Source organism: Taudactylus pleione, unplaced genomic scaffold (genome assembly GCF_031769625.1).
Source record: "Taudactylus pleione unplaced genomic scaffold, aTauple2 ptg000085l, whole genome shotgun sequence".
Lineage (NCBI taxonomy): Eukaryota > Metazoa > Chordata > Amphibia > Anura > Myobatrachidae > Taudactylus > Taudactylus pleione.
Genome location: NW_028284487.1, coordinates 8379879 through 8399624, shown reverse-complemented (window position 1 = coordinate 8399624; position 19746 = coordinate 8379879). Strand labels below are relative to the sequence as shown.

Genomic DNA, 19746 nt, shown 5'->3' with positions numbered 1-19746 from the left:
CTAATATTCCTGAGAAATAGCTATATTTTTCTCTTATAGCAGAAGGAATAGGACCACTCCTGCCTTCACACTTACCCTGAGCAAGGTAGCATTCATACACACACTAAGTGTTCCATTATTACCGACATAAGAAGCCATTCCTGTAAAAAAACACCATCAATAATTAAATTACGCCTTATGGTGGTAAGACCATATCAATAGATGGGCTATGGCAAAGCTGATTTTCCTCTTTTCACACTGTGCATGCTGAAACTAAGCGAGTCATAGAGTCCTACACATTTCAGTAGCATCTTAATTTGATGACAATGGGACCATTAGTACAGTATGTAGCCAAGTTAAATGAGGGTGTGTAGACAGAATTGCTGCACTAGGTATAGGGCTGGTGTAAGTCTGTGCTGATAATGATGATCACTATTTCCACAAGTGGCTGTATAGGGTCGGTGCGGTCACATGTGTGCACTCTGCATACTGCTGAATATCCACATTTAGTTCTGTGTCCACGGAGCAAATATAATTGCAGCCAACTTGCGTTTAATTACAGGGATGAAGGTGATTATTATATAGAAATAAATCTTGCTGTGGACTTAGAGGACGCTGCAATGACCAGGTTAAATGCAGTGTGTCTACAAGCAAAAGGTTGACAAGCAGTACAGTATGTTGACCCTGGAGGGCAGCGTCACAATGTCAGCAAGTGTAAAACACTACCTTAAGCCGGCAGTACAATGGTAATTCATCATGTTTGCAGTTGTATTGCCAGCAGCTGTAAAATGCTGTAAATACACTTGCCGACATCACAGCGCCGGCCTTCTGCGGTCCCCATTGTGCTTGTTGACCAGCACATTACTGAATTTTTATCCAGGGCAAAGGGGAAATCTATACGGCAGATCAGGTCAGAACATAATATACACATAGACTAATAATGGACCATTTGCTCAGTGTGTGCCTCACACGGACATTGCGTATATACACAAGATGAACAGTGTTAGTTTGGGGGTTTTATTCCAGCCAGTTATTGGAGTTCTTACCATATTCATTTTCAGGAAGCAATATGAAATTCCGAATCTGTCCAACTTTAGCAAACCTATTACTCATACAATTGTTTGTTAACCCCTCATATGGGTAATCCTTCTCAGTCACCAATCCACCTGCACAAGAAATAAAAGAAACATGTTCCATATATCATTTATAAAGTATATATGTATTGGATGATGCACTTACTGTAAGTTATATGATAGATGTACTTTAGACTTGTCTTTCACTGGATTTCAAACATGAAATGTGATTTACATGGGCACCTGTAGCTGTTGTGTCCAGCGCTGCCAGGCTTTATTGTTCCTCTCCCTCCCCCCCTCTTCTTATCTCGCTTACTGCCGTTTGCTAAATACTGAAATGATGTCATAACCCCTTTGGAGCTCATGACACGTTATCCTGCTGTACGCTGTCATCAGAAGATGGGTAGACTATGACCAAAAAGGGATGCACATGGTCAGCAAAATTACTCAGGTAGGCTGTGGGATGACCCAACCATCTGCATTTTACAGCAGAAATCGAGATTCTTCAGACCAGGCGTCATTTTCTGACCTTTGGATGTCCAATTGCGGTGAGCCTGTGCCCACTGTAATCTACGTCTTCCCGTTATTGGCTGACAGGAGTGGAACACTGTGTGATCTGCGGCTGCTATAGAAAGTCCACTTCAATGTTCATCGTTACACTTTTGTAATGCATGGTTATTGAATTACTGTCTCTTTCCTGTCAGCTTGAGCTATTTTGGCCATTCTCCTCTGATCTCTCTCATTAGATTGTTTTAAGTGAAAATTCCAAAAAAATCAGTAGTCTCAAAGATACTCCATGAACCTTATCTGCTACCAAAAAACATTCCACGGATATGTCACAAAGTGTATTGTTTCAGAACAGCACAGTAAATACAAACCTTTACCTTACATTTGATAATTTGATAGTAATTAGGATATATATGTTGATATGTCCTATTGGTGTAGACCAATAGGCACCAGCGTAATGTGAAAAGGTTAGTCCAGACAGTTTATCCTTAAGCAGGTTTGGTGGTTTATTCTGGATAACAGCGGTTGTCAGTAGTAACAGTATGTAACAGAGTAAACGATAATGCTAATGTAATACGGTTGCCATGACCTTCTTTGCTTATGGAGTTGTCTTTCTTTGAAGGTGTGGATGATGCGTATTTCCATATCATGGATGCTTGCTTTGTCTCCGGTGTCACATTATGTACCCACATTTCATTGCCTGTAACATTACACTGCAGGAACTGCACTCCATCCTCATGGTACCGCATCAAATGCATGAGAGGCAATCCCATCTTATTGGTTTTGGGAACTTCTGTGAGTTGTACCCAGTGTGAACACTTTCCTGTACCCCAGTTGTTCATGAACGATGTTGTGCACAGTACCCACTGAGATGTTCAGTTCGTCAGCAATATCACTAACTCAAATGTGTCTGTCCTCCTGAATTAGATCTTCAATGTGGCACAAACTGTCACCTGTGGTGGACGTGCTTGGCTGGCTGGATCGCCTCTCATCTTGAATGTCTGTCCTGCCGTTATCATAGGCAGTGCAACAATCCCAAACCTGTTTCCATGACATGACGTTATCACTGTACACCACAAGAAGTTGGTGATGAATTTCAGCTGCTGATGCGCCCTTTAGATCACAATACGCACCTCAACCACCAGCCCCAGCATCTTACAACTAATTTTGGGACAGTATGACTGATATGAGGTGCAGTCTAATGGCTGAATGAGGGGAAGCAGTGGCCTTACTGCTGTGGCCTGGAGGGAAATTAGAATGAAATAGAGAACATTACACACATGACAGGTCTTCTTACCTTACTTATTGGACCACCGTCTTATATTAAAAAAACACTTTGTTAGAGTAAAACTGTCTATATTAATTTTATACCTTAGACCGCAAGTCTTATTTCTATCTAACAGTTTATGTATATGCGACATATACTTTATCCATTAGGGCTGTATTCTTTTTAATTTCCTATATATGCCAAAAGTCATGGGATAGCAGTATGTAAGGTAATGGTAGGTGCTGTCACTGTACTGTGACGTCTTGAAATTGTCTAGATCTGCATCAGTTGTAATGTGACATCTCCTGAGTCAGTTTGAACACCGGCTTGACTGCTCATGGCAAGGTGACATGAATTATAAATAAACAATAATAATAATACATTAGCAGAGTTCAAACAGGGCATAATAGTGGGTGCATGATGGGTGGGAATTTTATTTCCAAAGTTGAACATTCCTTGATCTACAGTGTCACATGTGTACCAGGAATACCTCATGGAAGGCATTACCACCCACCGTGGACAGCCCAGTGGCCGACGACAGGTGCTTAACAATCATGACCAGTAGTGTCTGGCCAAAATTGTCCATGGTAACAGAGAATTGACAATGGCTCAAATCACATCCACATTCAATGCAGGAGATACCAGATGCATATCCAGCAGGACAGTGCACCATTCTTCCACTGGAAATTGGAGCAGAAGATCCACTAGAGTGCCCCTGTTAACACGATGATACTGGACACAGCACCTCCCCTGGGTTTGTGACATCGCTAATTGCACCCTGGAAGATTTGCAACATGTGGAGTGGTCCAATGAGTCATGGTTCCAGTTGCTTTGGGCTGATAATAGGGTTCCGGTGTGGCGCAGATCCAATAAGGCCATAGAGCCCAGTCATCAACAAAGGCCAGTGCAGGCTGGTGGTGGTTCCGGGGTGTGTTCACGTGGCATGGGTTTTGTCTGCTGGTCCACTTGAACACATTATTGACTGGCAACTGCTACGTTGCATTGTTTGATGACCATTTGCAGACCTTTATTTGCAGACTTCATGTACTCCCACAGTGATGAAATATTCCAGCAGGATAATGCACTGTATCATTGATGACCACCACATTTGCCCGACATGAACCCAATTGAGCATTGATGGGACGTGGAGGAGAGGTCCATTCGCACCCAAGATCCTGCACCTACAAATATCAGGAACAGTGGGAAGCTATCCAGATGGCATGGGTCAACATCTGTCCAGAGGTCTTCCATCCTCTTGTGGAATAAATGCCACATCGAGTTGCTGCACTTCGCCAGGCTAGAGGGGGTCCTACACGATACTAGGCATGTATCCCATGGCTTTTAGCATTTCAGTGTAGATCCCCTTTGAGTTCTACAGGAGGTTTTGACATCCCTAATCATAGCTGCTGGCTAACAATGTATCAGCGCCATCTTGATCTTTTTGGTTTTTGTTTTGTCAATGGAAGTACAGATTGGTTTTACATTTGACAGCTTATACTTCTCAAGTATAGCTTCAATGTATGTTTGCTGATCAATGGTGATTGTTTGTGAAATTCTTAGGCCTAACAGGTGATTTGCAGGTCCTAGGTCTTTCAGCTTAAACTTCTGCTCGAGCACATGCTTGACACTTGTTATGTGCTGCTTTTGGCCTGCTAGTAACAGATCATACACATATGATACAATGATGAACAGTTTCTGCTCTTGGTACTTGTGGTAGAGACAATGATCAGTCTTTGAACATAGAAAGTTAATTTCTATTAGTACAAACAACTACCACTTTGCTTTAAGCCAGGGGTGGGGAACCTTTTTCTGCTGAGGGCCATTTTGATATATATAACATTATTCGCGGGCCTTGTGCAGGCCATGCCCCCTCCACATGATGTCACACGGGGCCGGCCCACAATTTACGGTGATTACATCCTCAGGATGCTCCGGGGAGCTGTAAGGGCAGCAGTGTGACCGTCTGATGCATTCTATGGATGCTCCAGATGGCACTGCTACATTGATTCTGGCTGCAGGGTGCCATTCTTGGCACCCAGCTAGCCAGATGAGGCTAGCAGAAAAAAGCACCGAGGGCCAAACCAAATGATTCCGTGGGCCTTATCGGTCCCCGAGCCTGAGGTTCTCATCCCTGCTTTAAGCCATACAAAGCTTTTTTTAGTAAACACACTTCTCCAACTTGGAATATATCCTTACAGTAGTGTTCAGGGGGTTCCATGTAAATTTCTTCTACCATTACTCCATTTAAGAAAGCTGAGTCAAAGTCTAATTTGTATAACTATAAGCATTCATGACAGATATGACAATGACTAAATAATGTATTATAGGCCTACCTCCCCCTTTGCGACCAGACAAACTTTATAATGGGCAATGGTTCTGTCTGCATTCAGCTTTTTACAGCTGATAAATTTATTCTAAACTGTTTTCCTATGGATTGGCCTATTAACTACAGCCCATGTACTGGGTGCTGACAGGGGGAGGGTGGCTTGAGTTGGCAGGCGTGTCTAGGGCATGCCGGTGTCAAGAACTGATGTAGCATGCAGCTCCACGGACAGCTGCAGCTAAATACTGTTGGAAATTTTGAGCAACCATAGGGTTGCTTAGAAGTCCATGGCTGTGGGTGATACTCGCTGGGTAATGCACCTTTGTCTGCACAACAGCGGATTAGAGCTGCAGCTGGTAAGCGTTTTAGTAGACAGCCCATCGGCAGCTGTATAAGCATCATTTCAGAGTAGCGTCTGCAACAGAAGTCACAGAAGTCTTTGAATCAGGCCAAATATATTATATATGTTTGTAGTTTTCTGTTCGTAACTGTAAAAATATGTATGTATGTATGTATGTATGTATGTATGTATGTCTTTTTGTAAGAAATAAATAGAATTAAAAAAAAAAACTAAATAATTTATATAAGAAAAGTGGCATTGGGCTGGTGATATTTCTTGTGCTTTATTTTTAAACATTGATTTTCATTAAAAAGTATTTGGTTAGTAGCTATAAGAATGGCACATACTGCCTCCTAATATAGCTGATTGTAATGTCCCATTAGTGATCATCCAGTGTTGCACTGCAATTTTACCACTATCTATAAAGCACACTTAGATCAGATTCTCTCATCAGCCTGATCAGAATAATTGCTCCTCTATAAAAAACAGTGGTCCTGATGCAAAGTACTACGTCAGTTTACCTATTGTAAATTGCAGGATTTGGCTCTGCACATGCCAGGTCATTGGCGAATGCATATGCACCCATGCAGATTTGCATGATTCTTCTACTGCTAACACCTGCTTGCACCTGCATAGGTGAGTCAGTTGTGTTGTAACTAAGGATGTGCAGACTCAGATTAGTTCGGATCTTCTCGCCCAATTTGGATTTTTCCCGCCAAAAATCGGGTCTCAGAAAGAGGCAAAACGTCATCTTTCATGGACAAACATCATCTTTCATGGACTTTTGTCCAGGAATGATGATGTTTGACCATGAAAGATGACGTCACCAGTCTTAGTGAAATAATTATGATTAGCTGATTGTGAATAAACCACTGATGCTTTCTTCATTGGTCAGACATATATTATGCATTTATGGCATATTTTAGATACGTCTTTATTTCTTATACAAGATGAAGAATAGTTGTCTGCTGTAATAGAGAAGCTTTTTTATGTTTTATTAATGCCTAGTGATTGTGTAATTTTCATTTACAAACAAAACAAATAGTTAAACATGGGTGTATCTGCCTTGCAATAAGATGGCTGCATGTGTTACCGATGTAGATCTATACACCTCCAGCGGCTGATTCTGAGATGGGAGCAACGCAAAAAAAAGGAGCAACTTTCCACCTGGACAAACCATGTTGCAATGCAAGGGGTGCAAATACATTACATCTTTTGCATACTGGGTGAATATTGGCTGCTTTTGTACATACAGTAACCCACAAATGCTGGACAGCTTTATTTGTACACTGCAATTTAGATTTGAATTAGGAAACACCCCTCTCCATTCTAACTATCTCTGCACATTTTTGATTTGCTCCACTTGCAGTGTAACATACTGTATTTTTGCCAAGGTGCAAAGTTGCTTCTTTTTTCTGCTTTGCTCTCAACTGTGAATCAGCCCCACAGTGTGTACGGCTCAGCATATGGTTGGAAATAAACTATTCTTCTGTACGTTTTTTTTTTTACTGTAAGTGAAGCGACTAGGGGCATATTCGATTAGTTTTGCACCCGCGATACTTTTCCGCCTGCCGGACTTTTCACGCCGCCTTCTCCTGTTTTAGGTGTGAAAACTTTTCTACGTATTCAGTTACAAAGGACGCGACAATGGAACCCGGCGAAACTTAAACAGGCGGAAAGTCCTGTGAAATATGGGTAAATTAGCCTGACGCCCCCCAAAAGATGCACTAACATTGGGGATCAATGTACATGCCTCCAATTAGCCCTAATTAAGGTTTTTGGGGTACTTTAGTGCTGTCATTTGCTTCTAATTAGCGTATTTGCACAAGTGGTGAAGAATAGCATTAAGCTAATTTTTTGGGAGAAAATAACTATTACCAGCAAATTTGGGGTACTTGAAAATGGGTGCTAGCATATTTTTAAGTTGCTAAAGTGAAGTTTTAAATCACCTAAAAATTCCACCTGCCGCAAGCCCCTGCAATAAAAAACCACCTGCCCCATACTTGGGGCCCCCCAGAAGTCTATTTCGCTAGTTTTTAAGTTTGTCCGCCAACTTTGATCTTTTTCGCCCCCAAAATGAAAGTACTTCTTTGGGGTGTTCTAAAGTAGTTTTTGACACGGTTTATCTTTGGTGGACTGTCCCAAGGGTGCAGGGGGGTTTCCAGAAGTTTGCAACCCAAAACCGCAATTCTGCATTTCTTTCCGCCTGCTATTCATAGCCGAAACGTTTCCGCTGATTACATTGCATTGACTTTTCGCCTAAGAAAAGTCTTTGGAATTGAATACAGTGGAAACTTTCCGCCTGGCGAAATGACATCATCCGCGATACTTTTCCCCGGATTCAGACTTTTTGCAGACAATTGAATACGGCCCTAACTGCATTAGCCCAAGTGTCATTCCGTGAAAATCTATGCATGTTAACAATATCACTTCCAAAAAATCTCTTTTGTGATGTCACAAACAGCATTTGCACGACAGCACTGATGCCAAATATTTGTAAACTAGTGTATTGGACCCGACATATGCGTTGTCACCTCCCACCACCCCCAACCCCAACCCCTTTCCCGCACTCACCCACTCTGTTTTGTTCTGACCCATCCGATACATCCCACCATTCCGAAAGCCGCCCGAGTTGCTCTGTCCTGCCTGCCCCCTTCCCCAGCATCCATACGTACCCTATTCCCGGTGGCCTGTCTTCCTCTTCTAGGTATGTCCCCATTTCTAGGTCTGTACTTCGCCGTGGGAGCCGTTGGGGCGTGGATGGGACGGACCTTCTATCAGTATTATATAAATAACTCTCTCAGAAACATCATTTTATTAGTACATGATTTGGGCTGGTCCCAGTTTTGCATTCTTTTAAAAAGAGAGAACATCTTACCTTCACGCATTACAGTCACATAAGCATCCCATCCATATGCTCCTTTGCAGCCAGCTTCACACGGTCCACAGTCTAGAACCTCTTGAACACAAATAAAGTGCTAATGAGTGAACGTAATCGCTGCGGTGATGTGAGAGAGAAATGTGGGAGAAACTACTGTAGTCTGATTTTCTCCACTTTTTAAAAAAAAAGTGAATTCATCGGTACAGCTCTGTAATCTGTTAAACAACATTTTTTTCAAATTACATGTTACAGATTTCAATTGAATTTAAATACATTATTTCACCAGCGCTGCTTTACCCATTCATTTCAATGGGATTTCCAGCATTTGTCCTACATAGAGAAACCCTATGGCAATTAATGGGAAAGGAGCTCCCCTTCAGTGTTTTCTTCCCCCCTCAATAGAAATTCAAAAATCTATTGTTATGGGGGCAAACCAGAGAGTCTACAAATTGTTTCTTTGTAGGCTGTACGACAACACTGGTAGCGACTTGTGTGTGTCTCAGAATCAGCCATTATATGCTTCAAGCGAAATGTGGTGACTACTGAACTTGATATGATAGTTTGTAATAAAATACAATACGCTGAACTTACGTTGCACAGATAAATTCATCGGCTTTCCATGAATGGCATATTGCGCCTCAATGTTACCGACAGAAGCAAAAGCCCAACATGAACCGCAGGTGCGCTAGAAAATACAGGACATTTGGATGTTACATACTTCATATTGTACATAATAATGTATGTTAGGTTTATTGGTTATCATAGTTTATTAAAAATGACACATGGTTGGTAGATGTAATCAGGAGACAGCTCAGGGCTAGGAAATAAACATTGTGTAATATGCACAAATATCTGTGTTACTAAAAGAGAAAGAAAAAAGCTTTGTCCTGATGTGTGATGCACATAAGATTGATTATTAACATAAAAAAGGTAAATCTTTATTGGCTATACATTAAAAAAGTAGGTGCAAATAGCACCAAATTCAGCGAAATAACAGTTAGAAATTGTAATGCGATATAAAGTGAAAAAGATGTGATAATATATATAAAGGTTTTCCATATTTTAATAAAATCAAAATAAGTAAGACCTCAGAAAATGGTCTTTAAACCTGCAGTATACTTGAATTATAGGAGAACCTAAATGTACCAATATGAAAATCTAACTAAATGGGGGGAGGCACCCCTCTACCCAGCAGTATCACCCGTATTGATACTGTATCTAATATGTGATCTCTTAGATATTGTTATAATTCACCGTATCTGGTCTTAAGTTCACCCTTTATATATCAGAAAATCATGCATCTGATCTATCTCACATTTCATTAATGTGTTAATGATGTGTTAAATCTGTAATATAAACCAAAGAGTATTGATAGTCCACCATTAGATTAATGCATCTTCACCTTCTGATAGTAAATACTGATTGTAATCAGTGGTGCTATTTATCAATGGGATGTCAATTATATAGTGTCTTAACCACACAATTTAAAGGGGACAATATCTAATATACATGGCTCACTGATTGATTAATACAATAATTGTGAGATATATCAATTGTTTGATGTCTTATTCAGTAGTCGGTTGAGGGAGCAGTGTTTGTTATTATTCGCTTTGTATTAACTATTCAAACATTGCTTCTCCTCCCCATGCGTTTTGTATTCTAATAATAGGATCAATCACATATTCAGTCCCCTGAGCTTAAATATATATGACTGTTTACTAATGATAATACAGAAATTCTCTGTGTTGTAGCCCGTACAGCCTTGGCTACACTAGTAACACTACACATTTTAGAGACTGCAACAATGTTGCTATTCACAGATTGTGAGACAGATGAGCTCTCTCCATAACCGTGTCCTGTTACAATGCAGGTCAGTCTGTATAATTTACAGTTTATAGCATATCACAACAATTTGCAACATATTGATTCATATTAAACATATTAAACATAGAGCACACACGGCGAGCATGCCGACGCATGTTTTGCTGTGTGCTCTTTCAAGGTTTGCCTTGAAAAGCACACAGTGAAACGCGCGGCAACATTTAGGTAGATTTTCATATTGGTACGTTTAGGTTCTCCTATAATTCATGTATACTGCAGGTTTAAAGACCATTTTCTGAGGTCTTACCTTCTTCTATACAGAGCTCCACTTACTAATATTATTAATACATGACCGCTTGATTTAACAGCATATCAGAAACAACAAATATAATAATTCAACAAATTGAGGCACACGGTGAGGTCTTACTTATTTTGATTGTATTAAAATATGTAAAACCTTTATAAATATTATCACATCTTTTTCACTTTATATCGCATTACAATTTCTAACTGTTATTTCGCTGAATTTGGTGCTATTTGCACCTACTTTTTAATGTATACCCAATAAAGATTTACCTTTTTTATGTTAATAATCAATCTTATGTGCACCACACATCAGGACAAAGCTTTTTTTTTCTCTTTTAGTAATTGTTATCACTTGTCAGATGGCAGCACCCACAAATTGAATATAAATCCAATTCATCAATTATGGGGTTTTTTTACAATTAAAAATAAGAAAAGTGTGTAGATGTATCTTTCCTTCTGTTTTTTTGCACAAATATTTGTGTGAAAGAAGAAAACTGGAAGTAAAATGGGGTTTCAGGAAAACAGTTACCACTAAACAAACACATTACAATTGATCTTATCTACTTATTAAACACAAAAAACCTGGGAAATTAAAAACCAATAAAAGTTAAAGGGAGTTAAAACTTTAAATATTTGTGTTGATTAATTGCACCTAGTAATTCCTATGCAGTTTTTTGAGAAACCCAGAGGGTGTGTTTGTTACCTCTTTGCCTGTAAGGTATCGGTCCTCTGGATCTGGGTATAATTCTCAGTAACATCATACCAGTACCATTTATATCACCTCACTTTCTGCCGCTGCCAGTAACCATGGCCATCAGAACGGCACCAATAAATTGTTGCCCTGCAATGGCGTGTGACCATAGTTTCTAAACCATTTGATGTTTTAACCCATCAATGGTGCAGTAGTGCACATGTGCACAGTGTAGGGCTGGTTTGCACTTCTGCAAAGGAACACTGCTGATAGGTCAGTGTTTTTCCCTGTGGAGTATTATATCATCACACATAGGGGCAACACACATCAAAAGAAGCATGTGATGGTGGTAACCCAGCACATATCTGGCATCGAAAGGCAAAAGCACCTCCATTGGATTGGAAACATTGATAGCTGCCAACCATCGACCTGGGTGGTGGGCGCCATTTGCACTGCTCTCTATGTGGCCCAGCCATAGTCTATGATTTTATGGTAATGCATTGCCACAGAATCGGTATGAAATACTGACGGCTGAATAGCCGCCGGTTCTCACGCCGACGCTAGAATCCCAATGATCTACAATCCCGACTGCTAACCCTCCCCTCTCCTCCCCTAGCCCTCCTTTAGTGTGCCTAACCCTAACCTCCCCTCAGTGGTTCCTAACCCTAACCTCCCCCGGTAATGCCTGACCCTAACCTCCCCCTGGTGGTGTCTAACCCTAACCCCCCCTTCCCGCACCCTAAACCTAACCCTCCCAGGGGAGTGCCTAACCCTAACCTCCCCTCCCAGTAGCCTAGCCCTAACCCTCCTGGGGGGTGCCTAAGCCTAATCTCCCCCCGGGGTGCCTAAATCTAACCCCCCCATGACCGGGCAAACTATATACTTACCTGGCTGTGGACGATCAGGATGCCGACGCCGGTATCCTGATGTCTTTCTGGATATCGGCATCGGTATTGTGGCGGGATTCTGGCGTCAGTATATCGGTATCCCGACTGCCAGGAGACTAACTACATCCCATTGCCACAGTATGGATTACTGATATATATTATAGCAGCACTTGCACAGTGATGGTTTAGTAGCCCATTAGGTCTGCATATTGCTCACCTGGTTTTTCACTTGTGAAATGACCCCTGCTTTGCGCCAGTCACATGATGGCAATACTGGTGTAGCCTCTACTCTGGATTCCTTCAAAGTGCTTGGTGGGAGGACACCTACTGGATTCAAATAGTTTCTTCTGAATTCCTCATCTATGAACAGGATGTCATAATTAGAACACGAGAGGTTTATAATGAGCTATTTAATAAGATTATAAGCGTGGAAATATCAGATATATTTCGTATTCAGCAGTAACTTACTGAGGTAAGATATAGGAATACCAACTCTCTGAAGGAAAAGAGAAGTCACAAATCATAGAGTCACAGTAATGATACCCTACCTGTGAGATCACTAAATTTGGTCAAACCATACTTCGCTGTCCCCAGTTCCTCTTTCGCTAAGCGGCTTGCCACAGCCAAGTTCTTGGAGAATACAGACAGCCGATACTGGAACTCTGTGGTAGAGGTAGAGATAAAGCACAGTGTACAATTAAATGAATTACTGTTTGGCACACAATGGGCTATTGGTAGAGTGAACACATGAATAATCCTTGTTTGATTTGTTATTCCTGGAAATAAAACCTGGATAATGATGGTGCATGCATGTATTCACCCAAACTATGGAGCTGGGTCTGAGCTGCAGGTATCTGAGGTTGGTTCCATACTGTGCCAGCCTGCTTACTACCTTGTGCTAATACTAGTATCGGCCCGTGTATGCCAAGTATACACATCACTGTTTTTCCATCCTCAGATGTCATCATTAGTATGAGGACTTGTACCCACTCTATGTTGAGTGCACAAGTTCCATTGGAAACAGGCGTCCCATCTCTACATGCTACAAGCGAGCACGGAAATCGCTTTGCACGCCAACGGACAGATCAGATGCATGCAATCACATGGTTGCCATCAGGTTACCGCTGAGATATGGCCTGCCATTGGACAGATAAGACCTGCAGTCTCCATCTGTGTGTGTATGAATGGAATGGTGAATGCGCAGTATGCTATTGCTTTTTGCAGCGCATGCGCAATTTGCAGATATCCGCGGGATGTGTCTGCATTTGGACTCAGAATCAGGCCCTATGTGTCCATATTGTTTTAAGAGATTTTGGGTTCATTTAAAGCTAACCCTGACTTATACCAGCTGCACCCACAATGATATTCTGATTACATTATTCCTAAAGAATTAATGGCCAACAAAATCCTAAATGATGTTACCAATAACATTACATAAACGTTTCAAAAGATTATTACATCACTGATCTGTGATATACTGTAGCATCTCCTATGATATCCAGGGGCCCCAAGAGGGGGGGAGCGGGTACCCCCAGACACCATCCCCCCTCCCCCTTCCCTGTCAGCTGAGCAGCCCAGCACACGCTGCTGTGTGCTGGGCTGCAAAGGGAGACTGGTTGTTCTGTTTGCACTGTGCCGAGAGGCTCACAGCGCCCCCCTCCCCAGCGGCGCTGTAACTAGTTTTTCTAGCCTAAGGGGGCATGGCCGCACCTCCCGCTATTGGGTCACGCCCCCTTCACCTGGGACGGCTATTAGTGACCCTGTTGATATCAATAGTCAAAACATTCAGGTTACCTTAATAAATGAATGAGTAAAGGGAACCAATAACTGATGGACTACTGTGGACTTTGATCAAATTTCACCATACAAGACGCACAGCTGTCAATAAGATGAGTATTTGGCTGTGAGTCGTGTGGTTGTTGATTGACAGCCACCCGGCTCACAGCCAATAAGAGACCGCTTACTTTACAGCGGCCTCTGATTGGCTGTCGGCCCAGGAACTGACGTAACCTACGAGGTATTCGTTATTTGCCATTGAAAAGATGGATTATGTGGAAACATCTCTTCACTGCCCGTGGGTTACGTTACTCGATTTTTTGTTTTGTCGGGCAGGGACTCTACTGGAGAAGAGAACCGACCTGCGAAAGGAGGTAGCTGAGCATTTAATTTTTTTTTTTTTCAGGGATAGCTGTGGATTTCTACTCAAGAAAAGGACCGATCACCGGGGAGAAGGTGAGTATGTATGTGTGTGTTTAGTATGTAATACAATTGTACTTTCTATGGTGTGTGTGTGTACTGTCATTTTTTTACTATTTTTTTACAGTGGGGGCACCGATGCTGGCCGTCTGCTGGCACTTGTAGTTCCACAAGTGCCAAAGTGCAGACATTCTGGCACCTGTAGTCCCACTGTAAATAAACAATAGTAGACATCTATTATTAACACTATTACCCCTGCATCCACTGGCCAGGGGTGCAGGGAAGAGCCTTGCTTCAGCCCAGCCCTGGGGTGCTCAGGAGAGGTGGGACCCCTTCATTGGGCTGACTAGCTTGGGGTGTTAATTCATTGGCCAGGGTGGCCTGGTGAAAGGGTCTCCTGGCAGTGGTTTTACACTCTGGCTAGTTTTAGTCCGGTGCTGGTTTTAAAATACAGGTACTCCCATGCTATTTTTCCCTGTTTTTTTTTAAACCAGGACTTTCTCACAAAGCCAGGTGCTGGTTCTTAAAATACGGGGGAGCCCTACATGTGTTGTCCCTCATATTTTTAGAACCAGAACTGGCTCCTGGGGCTGGTTATGCTTTTGGGGGGGCGGGAACATCACATCATTTAAAAAAAAAAAAAATTAACCCTTATTTTAATCATTACAGGCAGACACATACACGGATCACACTGATGCTGCTCAGGAGGGGGTCTATTCCAAACTTCTATTTTTTACCCGTGTTTGCATCAATTACACCCGTGATTTTAATCATGATTGTTGGTAAATTCCCGTGTTGTATTCCTATCTATGGAAAGTATTGCCTTGTTCAGACTATGGTGTCATAATCTCTATTAGTATTTACAGGTCCATTTTAACTTCTGTTCACCTCTGAAAATACAGAAAAAACACCAGTTTTTGGCAAAATAAATTAGCGTGTTTGTAAAAATGGCAAAATACTGCCGTGATTGCAATCTCGGAAAGACACGGAGCTTGGTAAATTTACCCCACAGTGGTGGCAGTGGGATGTATAATATACGAAGTGGTGGTGACAGAGGTATAGTCGGGTCTCTGTGTGTAGCGTACAGTCTCCAATGTAAGGAGAGATTCAAGGGCACATCTTTCTCTTACACAGGATAAAGGAGAGAAGACGCTCAGAGAGTCACGCACGCGCAGTACACTTGTCAAGATAGGGTGGTCATGCCTCCCACGGTTTAGGGTCCTAGAGCCGGGATGGAAGGAGGAGACAACGCAGAACGCTCTCCTCCATCACTCTCCCGGTACTTTTTTTGGACCGTAGCCTATAGGCCACAATGACTAACACCATCTGCAGGTGTTGTTAGTAACCGGGACAAAGCTGGTAAATCCAGCAATAATGCAGTCTCCTTAGAAACCAATGCGGTCCCCTGTATATACATAAAGGAGATACTTCATATTTGCAGGTATCCCATGGAAACGGGTGATTACAGAGGACATCCCAAAAATTATTATTTATAAATAGGCCCCATAATGTGTGCAAAGCTTCAGAAACACTGGCATGGGAGGGCTTCTGTAACGGGTCACTGATGCAACAAGAAAAATTACTACACCATGCTGTCTTTTTCCTTGACAAAAGCCTCAATAGCCTCAATAGCAAAATAGGAATTTTAGTGATAATTTGCTGGCAGGAGAATGTGTGCAAATCATAAATGTCAGCCAGCAAGTACAAATCTCAGATCTCTGAGCAGCTTCTACTTCGGAGCATGGATGTTGCAAACGCTACTGATGTGTGTGTAGTTTAGGTAGGGCTGGTGCCCCTTCCCCCCCAATACCTTCTTCCCAGCCTCTCGCAAACACACAACTGACATTGTAAATTATTTAAGGGTCTATTTACTAAGTAGTGTTAGGAGACAGAGAGAAAGTGATAAGAAAGTGATAAGGTGCCAGCCAATCAGCTCCCAACTGTCATTTTTCAAACACAGCCTGTGAGATGACAGTTGGGAGCTGATAGGCTGGCACCTTATCACTTTCTTATCACTTTTCACTCTGTCTCCTAACACTGCTTAGTAAATAGACCCCTTAGCTTCTTAACAAAAAAAATATGCAAACTGTGTGTGCAATACATGAATATCCTGGCTCTGATAGTTCACACATGCAGAGTGTAATTGAAGACTGGATTTGGGCCTTCAGAAGAAAGTGAAAAAGTAATAAAAAATAAAATGTTTAAAAAATAGAGAAAAAATGTATAGTGTGCTGTATATGTCTATTAAAGAAAAAAATAACACATGATATATAACTAAATTTTGCTAGCTCTGCTATCGCCATCCTAAATGCACATAAATATTATGCAAAGGGGTTTATCATATATTATCAAGATTTTGGCAATTCTATTGCCAAAATCTTTTTTGGCTTATTTAACAAAAAATACAAATTAGCCAGGTCAGCTGGGCAATGCTGAGTTTCCCAGGGATACTGGCTGGGAGCAGAAAATAACAACGTACTGCATTGCGGACCAGTCAGTTGTGATCCTGCTGTGCATGCGTTACCTGTTATATATTATGGTGGTGCTATAATAAGGACTCTGCAACACCTTACAAAGTACAGAAACAGTTTGAAAAAGTGACTTATAGTACAGAACATTGTAGGACATGAACAAGGTAAATAAACATTGCTGCATCAGCCATAATACCAGTGGCAGAATAAGGGTATTTAGTGCCGTGGCCAAAATGAAAAATTGGTCCCCGCCCCTCTTCTTCGGCCCGCGCATCATAAATGGACACAGCCACCTGCTACCTAACTGTATTTAGATTAATAAGAATGTGTAGTAGCTTCATATAGTTAGAATTCACAGTCTTTCACTTTACAATTGGTAACAGACTACAAAGCATGAACGTATTAAGGGGGTCATTCAGACCCGCTCGCGAGCGGCAGTACGCTCGCAAGCAGGCCGATGTTCCCCACTGCGCATGCGCATGACGTAGGGAGCTCCGTCGTGCGCATGCGCGAGACTCGGCGAGCATTCCCATGGGAACGCCTACCGTCTGAAATCACTCCCACTGATGTCAGTGGGAGTGATTTTGGCTCTGATAGAGCCAAAATCACTCCAGGGCTTGCGGCAGGGAGACCCTACCGCAGGGTCTCCATCGCAAGTCCGATGGTCGCGATGGTCAAGACCATCGCGACCATCTTTTTGGCCGCTCACATATGCTGTGGGTGGTCACCCACAGCTATGCGAGCGGCCAGGAGGCCGCTCCATTTTCATGGAGGAGGGCCCTGATTCAGAGCGAGCGCTCTGGTCAGAACGTCCGGCTCTGAATCAGGCCCTAAGTTCGCTTCCCAACTATGACTGTATTTTAGGAGTTCTAGAGGACCGAGTTTGAGAATCTGTAGTCTAAAGGATAACAGACAATTAATGTGACCTAGCATACTTTGCGAAATGTCCACTTTGTTTCTTTCCAGGACATAAACTGAATATAATTTCCCCTCTCCAATTTCTTTTACTCCCTTCCACTTTACATACTCTGGAAATATAAATCATTTTTTTTTCAATGTTCTTTTGTTCGTTAATACATACCTATTGTTACAATTGCATTGGGTATAGTAATTACACTTTTTCGTTGCCTGTGATTTTGGAGCAATCGTGGCCAACTCTGCATCATCCACAAAGTATCTCTGTCTAATAGAAACCCTTATCACAGTAGTGTCCTTGATGTGAAAGATTAACTAACACTGGATACACACTGAGACCGCCGGCAATCGTTCAGACTTTCCAGACACTGTGCAATCTTGCAAATGACCAAACGATATATTGTATTGTTTGGCCGTATACTACTTATCGTTGCTCCTGTACACACTAGAACAACCACCTTTACGTTCACTAGCTGGGAATTGGCAAGCGGTGACGTCTTCAGAGGCCAAATTGGGACGGCATATAATCATGACGTCTAGTTGTCTGTACACACTAGGCGATGTGCACCATATCAGTAGCAACGTCGTCAGGTTTGAGGTGCAGCACATCAAACCTGACAATGTCGCATGCGCCTGCGAGAGCGCGCATATTGTGCGTACATACTGAGCGATGTAGGCGATCTGTCATTAGGAATGGCAAATCGGCTTGATATCGCTCCAGTGTGTATCCAGCTTAACTAACATCTTCCTGTCAAAATATATACACATACAGTGACACGTTTTTAGTCAAAGTACCGACACCTGAAACGTTCACACCATTGCGGCGAGCAATAATACGATAATCAATAGGAAGTCATTGCTATAGCAATAATCCAGCTCTCTGACAAACAAACAAAAAGGTACAAACAAATATATAAAACATTGCATATCATTATTGTCAGTTGAGGAATAGTATAATAAATTGAGTGAACCTCTGTATCAAGCATTCCAGTCCCAAGCTGTGACTTCCCAGTGACAAAAGCCACAATAGTCTCAGGGAAGCTACAACACACAGACGTTTATAGTAAGTGTCACCTGGATGTCTGAGTACTTACCTTCTTGGTCTTTGTAGCTCTTATTAAATTGTTTGATAAAACTCTGAAATTCTGCCTGTAGGGAAAGAACATAAAGTCAATTGGAGACATACACGCACACTTACATATATGGCAAATTGGTACAAAGCCTTGGAGAGAGATAAAGTGGGGAGAGATACAGTACTAACCAATCTGCTCCTACCTGTCATTTTTCAAACACAGCCTGTAACATGACAGTTAGGGGCTGATTGGTTGGTTCTTTATTTCTCTTCACTTTATCTTTCTGCAAAGCTTAGTACATCTCCTCCTTTATCACATACTGAGAAGGAAGGAAGGAAGGAAGGAAGGAAGGAAGGAAGGAAGGAAGGAAGGAAGGAAGGAAGGAAGGAAGGAAGGAAGGAAGGAAGGAAGGAAGGAAGGAAGGAAGGAAGGAAGGAAGGAAGGGAAACTACAAGTGGTAGAAGCTCAACAGAAAACACAAAAGAGGGAGAAAATATAATAGTTTCAAAATGGACAATCACCAGTTCTGAGCTTCCTATGACCGTAACTGTGCAGAAGACCATCAGGACACAGAGTGAGCACAGGGGAGACATCTCCAGTAAGAGGCACTAATGTACGAGTATTGCAGAATAGACTGGTTGCATGAAGAGAAGAACATTTATATAGTAGATGTCTAACTAACCAATTTTGCCACAAAAGGAAACATGACTAAACTTAAAATGTGTGAAGAGGACGTCAACAATTACCAGTAAACATCAAAACTGAAACATGATATCCTGAGCACTATTTCTGTCTCCCACCCAACTCTGGCTCATTGACTTAACTCTTCTGTAGATGGCAAAATAAAGGCAGGGAGTAACTAAAGACGATGTTCCCTCAAATATTCTCCAAATTATAAGATTATTTGCAAAAATTTCTATTACTTCAAGTTCTGATAATGATCAGATTCTCTTAAACAGCAAAGGAGAGATTCCGCACAGAACTTTTTACTGTAAATCATTTATATGTATAAACCA

General features: G+C 41.8%; 1 protein-coding gene across 2 annotated transcripts in view; it reads right to left on the bottom strand.

Annotated features, from left to right (window-relative positions):
- The window catches only part of LOC148530741 (cathepsin W-like), a 38643-nt gene extending 19320 nt beyond the window's left edge, over positions 1 to 19323 (bottom strand). For both annotated transcript variants that reach the window (XM_088468435.1, XM_088468434.1), the window contains exons 1-8: positions 19252 to 19323; positions 18752 to 18806; positions 12624 to 12737; positions 12293 to 12435; positions 8962 to 9055; positions 8368 to 8448; positions 1026 to 1145; positions 76 to 140 (exon numbers count right to left, since the gene is read on the bottom strand). In XM_088468435.1, the coding sequence (XP_088324561.1) occupies positions 76 to 140; positions 1026 to 1145; positions 8368 to 8448; positions 8962 to 9055; positions 12293 to 12435; positions 12624 to 12737; positions 18752 to 18806; positions 19252 to 19323 (744 nt within the window). The remainder of the gene's footprint in view (positions 1 to 75; positions 141 to 1025; positions 1146 to 8367; positions 8449 to 8961; positions 9056 to 12292; positions 12436 to 12623; positions 12738 to 18751; positions 18807 to 19251) is intronic.
- Between the last annotated feature and the right edge of the window lie 423 nt (positions 19324 to 19746).